General features: G+C 44.3%; 1 protein-coding gene across 2 annotated transcripts in view; it reads right to left on the reverse strand.

Annotated features, from left to right (window-relative positions):
* Positions 1-15,079, reverse strand: part of LOC107382735 (inactive dipeptidyl peptidase 10) — a 151,751-nt gene extending 136,672 nt beyond the window's left edge. The window contains exon 1 of one of the 2 annotated variants that reach the window (XR_008565976.2): positions 14,813-15,079. Coding sequence is in view for 1 of the 2 variants with exons in the window: in XM_054751285.2 (XP_054607260.2) it covers positions 14,813-15,016 (204 nt within the window). In the remaining variant the exon portion in view is untranslated. The remainder of the gene's footprint in view (positions 1-14,812) is intronic. The other variant, XM_054751285.2, reaches the window with a different exon arrangement.
* Between the last annotated feature and the right edge of the window lie 2,867 nt (positions 15,080-17,946).

Here is a 17,946-nt window from a genome sequence, read left to right on the forward strand (position 1 = left end):
ACCGGTCCAGAGTTGCCCTCGGTACACGTTGATGGTAAAGCATTTTGTCGACGCGCTTTCTTAAGTTAATTCACTCAGAAATCAAAAGACTCGGTAATGAGTCTGCGTTAGAAGTTGCGATTCAGCTATTCTGCCTGGCTTGGCAGAAACAGCGTGAAAGGGGGGAAGAACGAGCCAACAGGCTCTGCCCCCCCTTTGGTTTTCAGGTCTGTTCTCTTTCGTTGTCAAGCACGAACTGGAATCATAAGACTCAAACTTACCAAAAACCTTTCTCTTCTCAAAGCAAACGTGTGCGTCATCAAATGTGTCTGGAGTTTACTGTGGGAAGATGTGTGTGGGTGTGTGTGAATGTTTGTGTGTGAAGGTCAGCAACAAACATCCTCAACACTATCTAATTATGGATTCATTAAGCCATTATAATTACCCCAAAGCATAAGAACCATTCATTTGATTAAACACATTTATAATGAGCAAAATGATAATGGTTACTTTAACATTAAAATCAAGAAACAGAAGTTTAAACTTTATGTTTTGACTTGGTCTGGGTACAACTCATGGAAACACATCTTCTGGTAGACTTCAGGTGGCTGATGTTATGGTTTCCTCCCAGACTCGCTGGCGTTCAGGTATTAATCTGTGGGTGAAAGTTCTCAGCGACCCAGCTTTGACCCAGCTGAGTCCAGCACCACCATTGTGACAGAAAACCCATATTTCCTCATGTTACACCATCATCATTACACCATCACCACTATCACCATCATCACCACCACCATCATTACCATCATCATTGTTGGGGCAGCAGTAGCTCAACAGGTTGAGCGGGTTGTCCAGTAATCGGAAGGTTGCAGGTTCGATCCCGGGTCCAAACAGATAATTCTGCTGTTGTGTCCTTGGGCAAGACACTTAACCCACCTTGCCTGCTGGTGGTGGTCGGAGGGACCGGTGGTGCCTGTGCTCGGCAGCCTCGCCTCTGTCAGTGTGCCCCAGGGCAGCTGTGGCTACATCGTAGCTCATCACCATCAGTGTATGAATGTGTGTGTGAATGGATGAATGATACACTGTAGTGTAAAGAGCTTTGGAGTCCTTACTCTGAGAGGCGCTATACAAGTGCGGGTCATTTATCATTTATCATTATCATCACCACTATCACCATCATCATCATCACTGTCACCATCATCATTATTATCATCACCACCACCATCATCATTACCATTGTAGCGACATGAATGGCCTCATTTGTGACCCAAAGGTCACACTTCCTCAGCTGGGTCAAGCTGTCCTGGCTGTACTTCTATTTACAGATTATCCTTCACAGGAGTGTTGAGGGTCTGCCCTCAGGAGAAAATTGCTACGCAGCTTTTTCTCCAAAAGACTGTCATCTGCAAAAGCAGATAATAAATTCCAGCGCCAGCAAACTCCATTTCCCATGATTCTCTGCCCGGAAGCAACGTGATGACGTCACCAAAGCAATGTCGAACCCCGGACCCACGGTCCGCCCGCCGGAAAGCTATGAAAAGCCAGCAGAATGAAACTTAACTCGTCTTTTGTTCCAGTTCAACTGGCGTGAAGACGCACTAGTTTGCTACCGCACCGGACAGCGTGTGGAGGAGAGCCGCTGTAAAGCAGCGGAAAGCCATTAAATCTGCTCAGCGCGAACGACGAGAGATGCCTTGGAATTCGTTCAGAGAAGATTTCCTCTTTTTCTCTCTCCCTTTCTCTTCCGTTTCTCTAATAAGTTCCGAACAAGCGATCACACCGCGCAATTGCTTTAAAGTAACGACAGCTCTTTCTCTTCCGTACCAAATACGTCATCCAGACATCTTGAAGTAAGATCTTTTCTTTCATTGTAATATCTAAGTTGTTTTTAGCTGTGGCCACAGCATAAACAGATCGTTAGATATTCAATTTTAACTTTGATCTGTTATTCTTCTTTTGTGCTTTGTGATTTGAAGTGTTTGGTTAAGTTTTACTGTGACTGAACGTGCTTTGGAAGTTTAAAGTGAAAGTTGCCCACGCACGCACACACACACTCACACACACACACACACACACGCTCACACACACACATTCTGGTTTTCAGTGCTTGGGAGGACACACACATCCCACATACACAGTCGGGTCCTTGCTCCCTCAGACGAAGGGACCAGCCATTTTGTTTCAAAACTACCTCCATCTTGGGTTACCCCATCAGATCATTATTTCACATTTCACCATTATTTAATTACTTGTTATTCATTTGATAAAATAAGTTGGTGGATATTAATAAGCTAACACTTTGGAAGGAGCTGAAGTGGGTATATTAGTTATCAAATGTTATTGCCAATTAAGCATTTGTCTCAAGTGAGTTTGTTTGTGTTGATATAAAAATAAATGCAGCTCTTTAAAGATTTTACGGACTTTGGACAGATTGATTAGAGGTTGTGGATTCATTTCCCCTGTTAACAACGGGGTGGTACCCCGAGGACATCCAAGGATTTCCTAATTACGTAATAAATCGGTAAATATTTCCATATTTACGAATTAATTGATTAATCCAAAACAGTAGGTAAAGCTCACAAATTATTCGTTGACTAATAATCACAACAGGAGACACAAAGTCTGCTGTAAACCATCTTTAATCTGACTGCCTTTATCTGACTGCTGTTCCATCTGCAAGATGAAGGACACTTCAAGATTTAAAAGAATCATTTTTAATAAACTCTTTTCACTGTCCTATTACAAGGTTCATAAATAATCATTAAAGGTTCATTATAAATGTATTTAATTACTGAAATGAATTATTGTTCTTTGGTTAATAATCATTATTATTTATGATAATCAGTCATGTTTAACAGTGACAGAAGGTCATGTGCACTTATACACACCATGCAGGACACAGAAATCAGGGTAAAGGTAACTGCATTCACACGTCTTTGCTCCATAACAACCAAAGCTTTCTATCTCTGAGAGGGCATGTTCTGAGGTATGTTAAAACCAAAACTCCTCAGTTCAAGTTCAGTTCTTGAGCTCACCAAAATCTCTCCGTGGCGACGAGAGTTCCAGAGTATCGGGTCGGCCGCTCGAAATCTCTACCAAAGCTTTTCTGTCACGCTGATAGAATTGCTTCAACAAGAAACGCCATCTGCACCAAGCTGACGCGCAACTCCTTCAGAGTTATTGATTTTTGAGACGCAACCAGTTTCATCAGTCATTGTGACCTGGAGACATCTCAGGACAGATTTGGTCGCACCACGGTTCTTCTACCCACCTCATGCTTGGGGGTTCATCATCCCACCTGACATCTCGGATCCAAGAAGGGGGTCTCCTAACCGGGTGAGGTAGACACTTTCGACAGATTGCGTCCGTATGCCTGTTTCTTTAAAAAATGACTTAGCTCAACTGCAAACCACCTCTTTCACCCAGAACACATTCTCTCTCTCTGATAGAAACCTTCTGAGACTTACATTCACACATCCAAACACACACTTCATTTCTAGTTCATCCAGACACAGGTTGCTTTAATACCAAGTTTTAATACCAAAGCTTTTATAAATTGTCATTTATGAATTGTCTTTTAAATTGTCATTTTTAAATTGTTAGTAATAAATTCTTAACTTTTTAAACCTGAGCCTTCTTTGAAATAAAACACAGAGTGGTGTATATTTGGTCATTGAACGAGCAAAAATCTCTAAATCTTCAGATTTAATAAATAACTTTTGCTATTAATTTAAATATCTTAAATTAAATATTAATCTTTTGATTAAATATAGACCAAGCCAGTTGGTGTATGAACTTCTATCGATTATATAAATATCAGTGGATATATTTATATATGATATAAGTTTCATTTGCCAAGTCGTTTGATCTTTCTCAGAATCTAACAAAGCTGAATAGCACAGCGTTAAATTCTAGTTATGTAGAGTAACTACGCTACACCATCATCATTACCACCATCACCACTATCATCATTACCATCACCACCACCATCATCATCATCATCACCACCACCATCATCATTACCATTATCATCATCATCATCACCACCATCATCACCATTACCATCATCACCACCCTCATCATCATCATCATCACCACCATCATCATTACCATTATCATAATCATCATCATTACCACCATCACCACTATCATCATTACCATCACCACCACCATCATCATCATCATCACCACCACCATCATCATTACCATTATCATCATCATCATCACCACCATCATCATCATTACCATCATCACCACTATCATCATTACCATCACCACCACCACCATCATCATCATCACCACCACCATCATCATTACCATTATCATCATCATCATCATTACCACCATCACCACTATCATCATTACCATCACCACCACCATCATCATCATCATCACCACCACCATCATCATTACCATTATCATCATCATCATCACCACCATCATCATCATTACCATCATCATCACTATCACCATCATCATCATTACCATCATCACCACTATCACCATCATCATCATCACCACCACCATCACCACTATCATCATTACCGTCACCACCACCATCATCATTACCATTATCATCATCATCATCACCACCATCATCATCATCACCACCATCATCATCATTACCATCATCACCACCATCATCATCATCATCATCACCACCACCATCATCATCATTACCATCATCATCATCACCACCACCATCATCATTACCATTATCATCATCATCCCCACCACCATCATCATCATTACCATCATCACCACTATCACCATCATCATCATTACCATCATCACCACTATCACCATCATCATCATCACCACCACCATCATCATTACCATAATCATTACCATCATCACCACTATCACCATCATCATCATCATGTTTATGTTTATTTATTTGGCAGACAATTTTATCCAAAGCAACGTACAGTTTATAACCTATAGGGCATGTTGTGATCTGTAGGGGAAACTGGAGTACCCGGAGGAAACCCACGCATGCATGGGGAGAACACACAACTCCACACAGAAAGGCCACAGCCGAGTTCCGAACCTGCAACCTTCTTGCTGCGAGGCAACAGTGCTAACCACTGTGCCACCATGCAGCCCATGATCATGAATCATCATCATCATCACTGTCACCATCATCACCACTATCACCACCACTATCATCATCATTATCACTACCACCATCATCATCATCGACATGTTACGTATCCAAGTGGTCAATTTTCATCATCTAATTGACACAAGATTACCTTTCATGTACAGGACAACACCGTCTGTCTGGGCCCAGACTCCCAAAACAAGGTCTCCTTTGAGGAACAATAATTGTGGCAAGGGTTGTTTTGGGAGTCTGGGCCCAGACAGACGGTGTTGTCCTATAAATATCATCATCATCATGGTAGTGGTGATGATGATGGTGGTGATGGTGATAGTGATGATGGGATGAGAATCAGCTCCTCTAAATCTGAGACCATGGTCTTGAATCGGAAAAGGGTAGAATGCCTTCTCCAGGTCTGGATGAGGTCCTGCCTCAAGTGGAGGAGTTTAAGTATCTTGGAGACTTGTTCACGAGTGAGGGAAAGATGGAGCGTGAGATCGACAGGCAGATTGGTGCTGCATCTGCAGTGATGCTGGAGTTGTCTGTCGTGGTGAAGAGAGAGCTGAGTCAGAAGGTGAAGTTCTCGATTTACCGGTCGATCTACGTTCCTACCCTCACCTATGGTCATGAGCTTTGGGTAATGACAGAAAGAACGAGATCACAGACACAGCGGCTGAAGTGAGTTTTCTCCACAGGGTGGCTGGGCTCTCCCTTAGAGATAGGGTGAGAAGCTCGGTCATCCGGGAGGGGCTTGTAGTAGATCTGCTGCTCCTCCACATCGAGAGGAGCCAGTTGAGGTGGTTTGGGAATCTGGTCAGGATGCCTCCCTGGTGAGGTTTTCCGGGAACATCCACCTGGAAGGAGACCCAAGGGAAGACCCAGGACACGCTGGAGGGATTATGTCTTTCACCTGGCCAGGGAACACCTTGGGAAACACCAGAAGAGCTGGGGTGAGAAAAGTCTGGGCATCCTGGCTTAGACTGCTGCCCCCGCGACCCGACTCTGGATAAGCGGCTGAAAATGGATGGATGAAGAAAACAGTTTTCCATCCTGGCTAAACAGCGAGTTCAGATTTCTTCTTCACTCTTCTGCACTTCATGATCAGCTCTGGCTTCAGATGCCAACCAACCAGCAGCTGTACCGACTTTCACGTAGATCGTTTACCTCCAGACGAGCAACCATCATCACCACCCTCCTGTTCATCAGCATCACCATAGCATCCTCTTCCTCAGCTCAGATGCATCTGAATGAGTATAAAAGTTGGTTTTAATTGACTCCAATTAAATTGAAGTTGAAACAAACATCTTGTGTTTTGCACCAACTACAGGTTTGATCGTATCCAGTAACTGTGACTGCAGACCGTTAACATTAAAGGAGAAACTATTAGGATTTTACTGGTTAACCTGGGAGGGGGTTATGAAGCAGAACTGCTGCTTTAGACCCGTTTAAAGACTTCTTTAAATTCCACTCATTAGTCTGTTGTTGCTGCTGAATCTTAGACTTGATGAAACTAAGTACTGAGGATGGTAGAGGAGGAGGAGGATGAAGATGATGGAGGATGGTGGTAGATGATGGTAGAGGATGATGATGATGAAGATGATGGTAGTAGTAGATGATGATGATGATGAAGATGGAGGATGGTGGTGGACGATGATGAAGATGATGGAGGATGGCAGAAGAGGATGATGATGATGATGTTGATGATGGAGGATGGTGGTGGAGGATGATGAAGATGATGATGATGGAGGAAGAAGAAGAAGATGACGACGACGATGATGGTGGAGGATGGTGATGATGATGTTGAAGATGATGATGATGATGATGATGAGGATGATGATGAGGATGGTCAATGATGATGATGATGATGATGGTGGTGGTGGAGGATGATGAGGATGGTTAACTCATTCATTGCCATTGACGACTAAAGTCGTCATTTTAGATCCAATCATTACCCGTTAATTTTTTACTGTTTGGGCATCAGAAAAAGCCCCGCACTGAGAGAACAAACATCTCAGCTCTGAAGCCGATCTTTATCTGCCTACGTCACACGTCACGTGATCAGGAAGCAGAACATCCATGTGTTAGGAGATCGTTTTGGGCTGTTCCTGTAAAAAAAAAAAAGTGAGGCGTGAACTGGAAAAGTGTCTGCCGATCACAATTCAACAACGGATCATGAAAGAACAGATAACGCTCGAAACACACAGATTCTTCCTGATGTAAGAGGTGAGTCTGCGCTTTGTTTTGGTTGTTTTGTCGTCAATGTCATCCTAGCGCGCAACGTTCTGTGACTCTTAAAAAAACTGTAAAAACGATGAGAAGCGCTGGCAGCGAATGCCGTTAGTGATCGGGAAACAAGGATGATGATGAGGAGGAGGAGGAGGAGGGTTAATGAAGATGATTATGATGATGATGAGGATGGTTAATGATGATGATGTTGATGATAGAGGATGGTGGAGAATGATGAAGATGATGACGGGAGGATGGTGAAGGATGATGATGATGACGAGGAGGAGGGTTAATGAAGATGATGGTGATGATAGAGGATGGTGGTGGAGGATGGTTAATGATGATGATGATGATGATGACGGGAGGATGGTGAAGGATGATGATGAGGAGGAGGAGGAGGAGGAGGATGGTTAATGATGATGATGATGGTAATGATGATGATGATGATGATGATGATGATGATGACGACGAGAGGATGGTGGTGGAGGATGATGAAGATGATGAGGATGGTTAACTCATTCATTGCCATTGACGACTAGTCATCATTTTAGATCCAACCGTTAACCGTTAATTTTTTTACTGTTTGGGCATCAGAAAAAGCCCCGCACTGAGAGAACAAACATCTCAGCTCTGAAGCCGATCTTTATCTGCCTACGTCACACGTCACGTGATCAGGAAGCAGAACATCCATGTGTTAGGAGATTGTTTTGGGCTGTTCCTGTAAAAAAAAAAAAAGTGAGGCGTGAACTGGAAAAGTGTCTGCCGATCACAATTCAACAACGGATCATGAAAGAACAGATAACGCTCGAAACACACAGATTCTTCCTGATGTAAGAGGTGAGTCTGCGCTTTGTTTTGGTTGTTTTGGCGTCAATGTCATCCTAGCGCGCAACGTTCTGTGACTCTTAAAAAAACAGTAAAAACGATGAGAAGCGCTGGCAGCAAAGGCCGTTAGTGATCGGGAAACAAGGATGATGATGATGAGGAGGAGGAGGAGGGTTAATGAAGATGATTATGATGATGATGAGGATGGTTAATGATGATGATGTTGATGATAGAGGATGGTGGAGAATGATGAAGATGATGACGGGAGGATGGTGAAGGATGATGATGATGACGAGGAGGAGGAGGAGGGTTAATGAAGATGATGGTGATGATAGAGGATGGTGGTGGAGGATGGTTAATGATGATGATGATGATGATGACGGGAGGATGGTGAAGGATGATGATGAGGAGGAGGAGGAGGAGGAGGATGGTTAATGATGATGATGATGGTAATGATGATGATGATGATGATGATGATGATGATGATGATGATGATGATGATGATGATGACGACGAGAGGATGGTGGTGGAGGATGATGAAGATGATGGGGATGGTTAACTCATTCATTGCCATTGACGACTAAAGTCGTCATTTTAGATCCAACCGTTAACCGTTAATTTTTTTACTGTTTGGGCATCAGAAAAAGCCCCGCACTGAGAGATCAAACATCTCAGCTCTGAAGCCGATCTTTATCTGCCTACGTCACACGTCACGTGATCAGGAAGCAGAACATCCATGTGTTAGGAGATTGTTTTGGGCTGTTCCTGTAAAAAAAAAAAAAGTGAGGCGTGAACTGGAAAAGTGTCTGCCGATCACAATTCAACAACGGATCATGAAAGAACGGATAACGCTCGAAACACACAGATTCTTCCTGATGTAAGAGGTGAGTCTGCGCTTTGTTTTGGTTGTTTTGGCGTCAATGTCATCCTAGCGCGCAACGTTCTGTGACTCTTAAAAAAACAGTAAAAACGATGAGAAGCGCTGGCAGCGAAGGCCGTTAGTGATCGGGAAACAAGGATGATGATGATGAGGAGGAGGAGGAGGAGGAGGGTTAATGAAGATGATGGTGATGATAAAGGATGGTGGTGGAGGATGGTTAATGATGATGATGATGAGGAGGAGGAGGGTTAATGATGATGATGATGAAGATGGTTAATGATGATGATGGTGATGATAGAGGATGGTGGAGGATGATGATGATGATGATGATGACGGGAGGATGGTGAAGGATGATGATGAGGAGGATGGTTAATGATGATGATGGTGATGATAGAGGATGGTGGAGGATGATGATGATGAAGATGAAGATGAGGAGGAGGAGGAGGATGATGATGATGATGGTGATGATAGAGGATGGTGGTGGAGGATGGTTAATGATGATAGAGGATGGTGGAGGATGATGATGATGAAGATGAGAAGGAGGAGGAGGAGGAGGATGATGGTGATGATAGAGGATGATGATGATGGTGATGATAGAGGATGGTGGTGGAGGATGGTTAATGATGATAGAGGATGGTGGAGGATGATGATGATGAAGATGAGGAGGAGGAGGAGGAGGAGGATGATGATGGTGATGATAGAGAATGGTGGTGGAGGATGGTTAATGATGATAGAGGATGATGATGATGAAGATGATGATGGGAGGATGGTGAAGGATGATGATTTATTTAACCTTTCTATAACCAGGATAGAGACCCATTGAGGTTAAGAACCTCTTTCACAAGGGAGTCCTGGCCAGTGTTGCCAACTGTTTTTGACTGAAAGTAGCTGAAGTTCCCCCCAAAAGTCACTAGATGTCGCCAGATGACGTCACGTGCTTATTTACATATTGATGACGTCATCACGCCACATTAGCGTTCGTTTTCTCTATGGCATCTAATATATATATATATATATATATATATATATATATATATATATATAATAGGACTAAAAGGGAGGAAAATAAATACTATGTTATATGTTAAAGTTATTAATTAGTATGATTAAAATGGCCCAAATTGCTTTGATATGTACAATAAATTCCAAAACTACCAATAAAGTGGCATTAAAACAGATATGGTGTGGTGATCCAAACAGTTCTGTTGTAGGATATAACTCAGACCTCCTGCTCTCCTCATTCTCACAGACATTTTCCTAAAAAGCTGTTTTTTTACACCTCATAGTTTCTCAACTTCTCTGTTGTGTATTCTCTCCATCGTGATAATAATGGCGCTCCGAGCAAAAGGGAGCGGGTGTCTCATAGTATAACCATCCCTGTGTCACTGAAGGAAATTCAGATGAGCCACAGAGCTGCGTGTGTAAACGGTACGGTAGTTGAAACTCCCGATGACTTTATTTGCCAAATGCAGGAAAAACCAAAGTGTCTGACGGCTGCAGAACCAGAGATGGCAGGTTGACGCCCGCGCCGTCTCTAGTAGAAGCGTGAGCCTGCAGCAATATGAAAGCAGCAGACGTAAATCGGCGGTCTCCAGCTCTGCAGCTTCAGCGAATCAGACCGGCCGAAAACGGTTTATGATTGGTCAGTCCTCGTGCACATGCGCAGATTATCGTTCTCTTTCCTTACTCCCGGAAGAACGGTTCAGAGTGCAAACGGTTTCTTTGTTGCTAATCTGTAGGGAATATCTACATGAAAGTTCTACAGAAAGTAGCAACGGGTCCTGAGAAATGTCGCTAAGTTTGTCGCTAGGCGCTTTTTGGAAAAAAAGTCGTTGAGGGGGGTCAAAAAGTCGTTAGGAACAGTGACAAAGTCGCCGAGTTGGCAACACTGGTCCTGGCCAAGATGCAGCAAAAACACAAACAGTTACAACATAATGGCAATGATAAAACACTCAATCATTAAAAGCAGTTACAAGTTACTAATGCAGTCTCTGAAGCTTTCAGTTTGGTTTTGAAGGCATTTAGTGAAACCTGCTCAGTCATTTTCCAGGTTTTCTGCAGCAGAAGGAGCAGCGAAGGCTCTCTTTCCTAACTGTGTGTGAGCAAAAGGAACAGAAAGCAGCATCTGATCGTTGGACCTTAAAGAATGGGAATCAACATTTTTTTTCGTGTGATTAAAGTGCAAATATAAGGAGGTAACAATCCAAACACTGCCTTGTAAATAAAAACATACCAATGATTTTGTCTTCTAAATGCCAATGACGGCCGTTTCACTGGTGAATATAATTCACAGTGATGTGTAATGCCTCTACAGCTTGTGATGAATCTCAGACGCATGGTAAACCGAGTCCAGTTTTGTAGCACAGTTAAAGAAGCATTCATATATATAAGATCACCATAATCTAGTACAGATAAAAAGGTAGTAGTGACAAGTTGCTTCTTTCCTTCAAAAGAAAAACAAGACTTATTACGGAAGTAGAAACCCAGCTTTAGTTTTAATCTTTTCACCAGTTTATCTGTATGAGATTTAAAGGTAAGGGAGTTATCTATCCAAACACCTAGGTACTTATACTCATGGACCATCTCTATGATGATGATAATGGTTAATGATGACGAGGATGAGGAGGAGGAGGAGGAGGACGGTGGTGCTGGTAGCTGCAACCATCACCCAGTTGTCTTATCTTCTCATGACTTGCTTTTGTTTAGAAGGATCCAGCCTCTAAATAAATCCGTACGCGTCGAGCTTCCCGCAGGAATCCAAAGTGAAAAGTTGCAGCACAGCTTGAGGAATTCACACTTTTTGGTTTTGATCCATTAGCTGGTGCACGGTACCAGAGCTGCAGATCCGCTGCATGTGGGTGGACCCGACACTTCAGAGAAACGTGACCAAAACAAGTCACCTCTTAAACGCCGCATGACCTCAGCTTGGACTCACGGTTTGTTTTTGGTTTTGGGCCTCGGCTGTGACATGAAGAAGGCAGTTAAGAGGATAACAGACGTTAAGTCCTGGGTGGCAGATGATAAGGTCACCCAGAGATTAACGGGTTTTTGTGCTGAACGCAGGAGTTCTGAAGTATTCATTCATGCTTGTTTCATTGATTTCTGAGGCAGATCCAGAGTGAGATGAAGGCACCCTGCTGGGCAGCAACCAGAGTCTCCAGGTGTCCCGCGCCTCCAAATTCTCCAAACACTGCTGGGATCATTTGTGAGTTCTTTTGCAGGATGGAGCATGAAAACGACTCATTCCCCAAAACAACTACATGTTTCAGACATGCTGTGAGAAGCCAAACACGGTTCTCCCAGGAACTCTGAGTTTGTTTCCACACAGACGCAAACGCATGTCGGATTTGTTCAGGATCGGTAAACGGTTAGGAAGCTCCGCCCATTGCTCTGCTCTTTGGGTCTGCTCCTGATGAAGAGCATGAGAAGCTACCTCCCTGTAGGTGTTTCAGGACAACTATCAAGGCTGATCTGTTAAAAGCCCCAAATTCCCACATTCCAAAGTGCTCCCAGAACAGAGAAGGTATGAAGCCCCTCCAGAGTTCTGCATTTTATTTGGGGTCTCCTTTAGACCAGGAGGCATCCTAACCACTGACCCACCTCTGATGAGGAGGAGCAGTTCTACTGCATGGTTGGTCCATCCCAGGTTGGTCCATCCCACCATCACTCAGGAACAAGAGTCCAAGATGAGACTCCCTTCCTCCCACCGACCCGAAGACGGCAACAGGACCACATCAGGTCCCAGACCAGACCTCCTCCTCCTCTCCAGGACCACAACTTCAGATCCAGTTCATGAAGACCACAATCATGATCAGAGACCTGGGTCTGATTTCAGCATCTCAACATTCACTTGTGGATAAAACTTCAAGTCTGCTCCTGTTTCCGAGCCTTTCTGTAGCCATAGGTCTCAGTGGAGAAAATAAAACCATGTTTTTAATCCCAGTTCTAATCCGAGTCACAGCAGGCAGGAGTAGAAGTTCAGGTCTTCACTCAGCAGGAGAACAGCTGGATTTAATCAGCCTGCTAAGAGCTTGGTTCCATCAAACGTTGACAGGAAGGAGGATGAACCATAACAGCCCGGAACAGAAGACCTCCATCACAGGTCCAACCACAGATTTCATTCCTCTGAAACATAAATCATCTCATGGTTCCTTTAGGAATAAAGAGTTTATTTATAGCAGCCGACTCCATCAGATCAAATAAAGTTAAACTGTTTCAAATGCTAAAAATAAAATGTGAAAACTGACCCTTCAAACTACAAATACACAAATATCCGACCAAAGATTTCGTTTAAAGTACCAATTATGTGGCCTAACAGCTTGCCATAACTGCAGCATGTTTCTCTGCTGCTGCTGCAGATCCACCAGAAGACTTCTGAATCATACGTTGTTTGAGGTGAGAACTTTTCTATCCCAGCAGCAAAACACAACTAAACACAAACGTGCACGCGCTTCTAGCAGCGGTGTTCACGAGAGGAAGGTGTTCCTGGTGTCCTCCAGGTGCCGTTACTGGATCTTTAGTCATCAGTTATGATTTATTTGTATTATCTGTTGTTGCTCTGTGTTTTGTCCCCTCCAGCAGGCGGTGCACTAGAAGACCGCTGGGGCAGATGATGCAACAACAAACAAGTTTTATTTTTATTTATTTACAAAATGTCTCCATTCTGTCCGAGTTTGTTCTCAGTTTTGTCTCCAACATCTCCCAAAGTTGCCCAACGTTTTCCTCTTTTGACTCCAGAAACTGAACTGAGACTGGTGCCTGACTGGTTCCCATGACAACCATTTTGAGAGGAAAGTCAACATGAGAGAGGTATTTCCTCATGAGGGATAATAAAGACTGTTAAACCAGACCTTTGCTGGTGCTTTCATGCTAATTTGACCTTTAACTGACCTAAAACCCACATTCACCTGGTGGTCCTGAAGCACAAACCAAACCTGCACCAACAAAAGAGAGGTTCTGGTCCGTTTCTCCGGCATCAGCAGCTTCTGGCTGCCTGCAGCTTAGTCCAATCCTCCTCCAGCATAGGAGCCCCCAACCCCAGTCTGTTCGGACGGAGCCGGAACCGGGCGGCGTTGTGGGACAGGACCGATGCTTCTGCCGGAGCCACGTGTCTCTGGGACTCGGAGGGTGAAAAGATGCTGAACCTGCGGGACAAATCGGTCCCGGTCCGATGTGGGAGTCACGCGCACGCGCTTTTACCAGCAGCAGATGCGTGAGAAGCGGCTGCGGGAAGATCTCACTACCTCCCGCACATTCAGGCGCAGAACGGAAACAATGCGGACGTTTCTGCATCGTGACGGAGCCGAAGTCGGACGGATGTCTGTCGTGCGCGCGCACGCACACACACGTGCACCCGCACACAAAGCCTCCACTTTAATCAGATTGGTTGATCTTAACAACAGGTCTGGAATCAGGTCTGTTAGACTCAAGTTTAACAGAACAGACGCGTTTCCATGACAGCAAGCGCGTGACACCTCTCCAGTCTGCAAGATAGAAACAAGACGCGGGACGTGATGTGAATACATGTCTCCACTGCGCCACTGAGTGATCCAACACGATCAGAACACAGCCTGGTGCTTCATGAACCTCAGATAGATAAAAGCAGCTTCCAGTCAGAACCACCAGACTCCATCAGGTTTCTGGAGACCACCGGAACCTCTCCGGAACGTCTCCAGCGCTGCGCGTCAATGCGCAAAGTCTCCAAACCCGCAGTGAAGTTTCCACCAGTCCGTGAGCCGCTGCTGCTCTGCTCCCATCCACACTAACATCTCACTCCAGCAGAAGAAGCAGGAACAGATTCTTACCTTGATGGTTTTGGTAGACTGGCATTTCACTTGGGATACGGTGGCCGTTTGGTTCATGCTGGGACCCAAATCCGTCCTCCCATCCAAGGGACGTCCGGCTGCTGCAGAAAAGTAAGCGATGGACTCCTGCCGGACACCTCTGAGGACGGGTTTTCTGTGAGTTTGGGTTCTTGTTCCGAGAGCGGCTGAAGCGCGCAGCCGCATCCAACAGCAGCGCAGCTCAGCGGGAAGGTGCGTGCGCAACGATCAGAGGTAACGGGGAGGCAGAGGCGCGCACAGGAAACTCGGGGGGGGGGGGGGGGGGGGGCAGAATTGAACAGGAATACAAGAGCAGGGATGGAAAACCAGCATGTTTACCTTTTCCGTCTTCAACCCCCGACTGCTGAAAACTTGCTAGCCTGGTTTCTCTGGGGCTAGTCGCGACATCTGGGGAGTGGTGGCTGGTTTTTCACCAAGAAGTTCGTCATCTCTTTTAAAAACAGGAACCAAGTAGAAGGCTGCCATTTCAGCCATGGCTCACTCCTCTGCAGTTCCGACGGGGCGCGAGTCTTTCGCTGTCATCTGTTGTTTGCACAAACTAACAATTATCAGTGTTTACTGGCTCTCTTTTCACGGAGGAGAATTAGGGCCACTGAAACGAAAAAAAGTAAAGAAAGAGAATTCTTACTTTAAGAAAAAAAGTCTGAACTCTGACAAAAAAGTAACCCTAATAATAAAGTCAGTGTTCTGAGATTAAAGTCAGAACTCTGAGATTAAAATCAGAACTCTGAGATTAAAGTCAGAACTCTGAGATTAAAGTCAGAACTCTGAGATTAAAGTCAGAACTCTGAGATTATAGTATTTTCTTTTCAGTGGCCCTATCCTTGTAGGGTTAGGTGAACTGGGTACTTTAGCTCAGTATATATATTAACTCTACTTGTGACCAATAAGCTGTGATACTCTTTCTTTAATGTTATGAAGTTATGATTGTGTAGCCAACCAAAAGTTGACAAGTTTGGATGTTACCAAGAATCTCAGAGCCTTCTTTGATCTGGAGGCTCTGATCTGGTAAAAGGTTAATTACGTGTCATGGACTTAACTTTACCTTACTTTGTTGTGTGAGTGCAAATGTTATGACCTTGTCAAGTAAACATGCTAAAACAATTATTGAGCACAGATTAATGAAACATTTCATTATTTTATAATTATCATAAGTAGCAATAAACAAACATTTATTTAATGATTATCTAGCTTGTAAATTTCAGAAGTTGATATTTAATTTTAAAAATCTTTCTTCTTTGAAGCGAGGAGTTTAGATAAAAGGGGTGCTAGGTGAGGGACCTTGGAAAGAACAGGATGTCAATGTTATGATTTCATTACCTCTGTCAGAGCTGCAGGCTCTGAACTCCAGCTGGTGTGGGGAAGGCAGGCTGATTTAAAGGGAACACGTGCAGTCTCGTGTCTCCATTTTGACCAGATGTTGAATGGTCAAACTGACCATTGCTGGACGTTACATCCTCGCTTTGAACCAGAAATACTCCAAACTGCTGCAGTTGTGTTCCTTTGAGACACCAAATCAGCCGATGCGTGAGCGTGATAAATGTGATAATAAAAAACTGCAGAGGTGTGTGTAGGTGGCAGCGTTCATGTCTCTTTAAGAAGCTGTACCACCTTGAGTCACGTAAAAATGTGACAGCCCCATCTAGTGGACAACTTCTGTTTCTGTGCATACCTGTAGTTATCGTCCATTTATCGTTATCGAGGTGAAATCCTCAACATATCGTGATGTTGATGTTAGGCCATATCGCCCAGCCCTAACACCGGCTCAGTAAATACGGTAATACCGCCCAAGCCTAATTTCTAGGCACTGGGAGGAGACCCAGAACTCCCTGGAGTTATTTATCCTCTCTAGTCCAGTATCATGTGACAATCCCCATCTCCCTGTCTACCATATTTTCCGGACTATGATGGGCTCAACACACGGGAGGCGACATCGCCTCTCCTCCATTCATTTTTAATGAGACATGCGAGACAAAGCGATAATCCCGGGTCTCCCTCCTACTAAGCGAAACGCGAAAAACGTGCGTGTGAAATGTTGCGCTCGTGCACGTGTCGTGCACAGGCGACCCAGCGACGCGATCCCAGAAAGTTGAAACATTTTCAACTTGTCATCGCTGTCGCTCGGACGAGGACCAATCAACGGAGGTTTCATTCACTGACCAATGAGCGGACAGGATGCTCCGCACATCTCCGAGCAAATATGAAGGAGAAGTTGATTATTATTATGTTTTATAGTAAAATCAGAAGTAAGATTTCACATAACTCTAGCAGCACCTTGTGAAACATCTTATCTACCGCTTTATTAACTCTGAACCGCTTAAATAACCTTAATTCCCTCCAACCTGACACAGCCAATCAAAACAACGGAAGTTTCGATTTCGCCATGGAACAGAACGTGTAGACGGCTTTGCCGCGGATCGCCTCCCGTGTGTCAGGTAATAAAAGCGACAGCGACAAATTTCGTTGATCGCGGTCGTTTGTCGCCTCCCGTGTGTCGAGCCCCTAAGCCGCTACTTTTTTCCCACGCTTTGAACCATGCGGCTTATAATGAGGTGCGGCTTTACTGAAGATGTTCCTTCACCTGCAGGGGGCGCTTTAGCAGGAAGTGAAACAGGTGGAAGTCAAAAGTGGAAATGGAAGAAAGTGCTCATTTTAATTTAGCACATGCAAGCAGCCGGCATGACGAAGAGTTTGTTTCAAATCCATACCCCCTCATCATGGTAACTACACGTATGAGTTCATATGACGCCGCATTTAAGTTGAAGGCCATCGATCTGGCAGTAAAGGAGGGAAACGGTGCTGCCGCACGTAAGCTTGGCATGAATGAATCCATGGTTCGGCGCTGGAGACGGCAGCGGGAAGAACTCATTCAAGCCAGCTTCACCCGGGGATGATGACAGCAACACGGACAGCGACACTGACATCGCCACAGAAAAGGTATGTGACGAAGCTCTTCTGAGGCTGTTCAACTCCGACACTGAAGAAGAGGACTTTAATGGCTTTAGTGTGCAGGAGGAAGATGAGTGCGAATGACTTCTTCTGGTAGGCAGGTGTGTTTTATTTACTAACCAGGCATGTTTTGTGTGCAGTTTTTA

Source organism: Nothobranchius furzeri, chromosome 7 (assembly GCF_043380555.1).
Source record: "Nothobranchius furzeri strain GRZ-AD chromosome 7, NfurGRZ-RIMD1, whole genome shotgun sequence".
Classification (NCBI taxonomy): domain Eukaryota; kingdom Metazoa; phylum Chordata; class Actinopteri; order Cyprinodontiformes; family Nothobranchiidae; genus Nothobranchius; species Nothobranchius furzeri.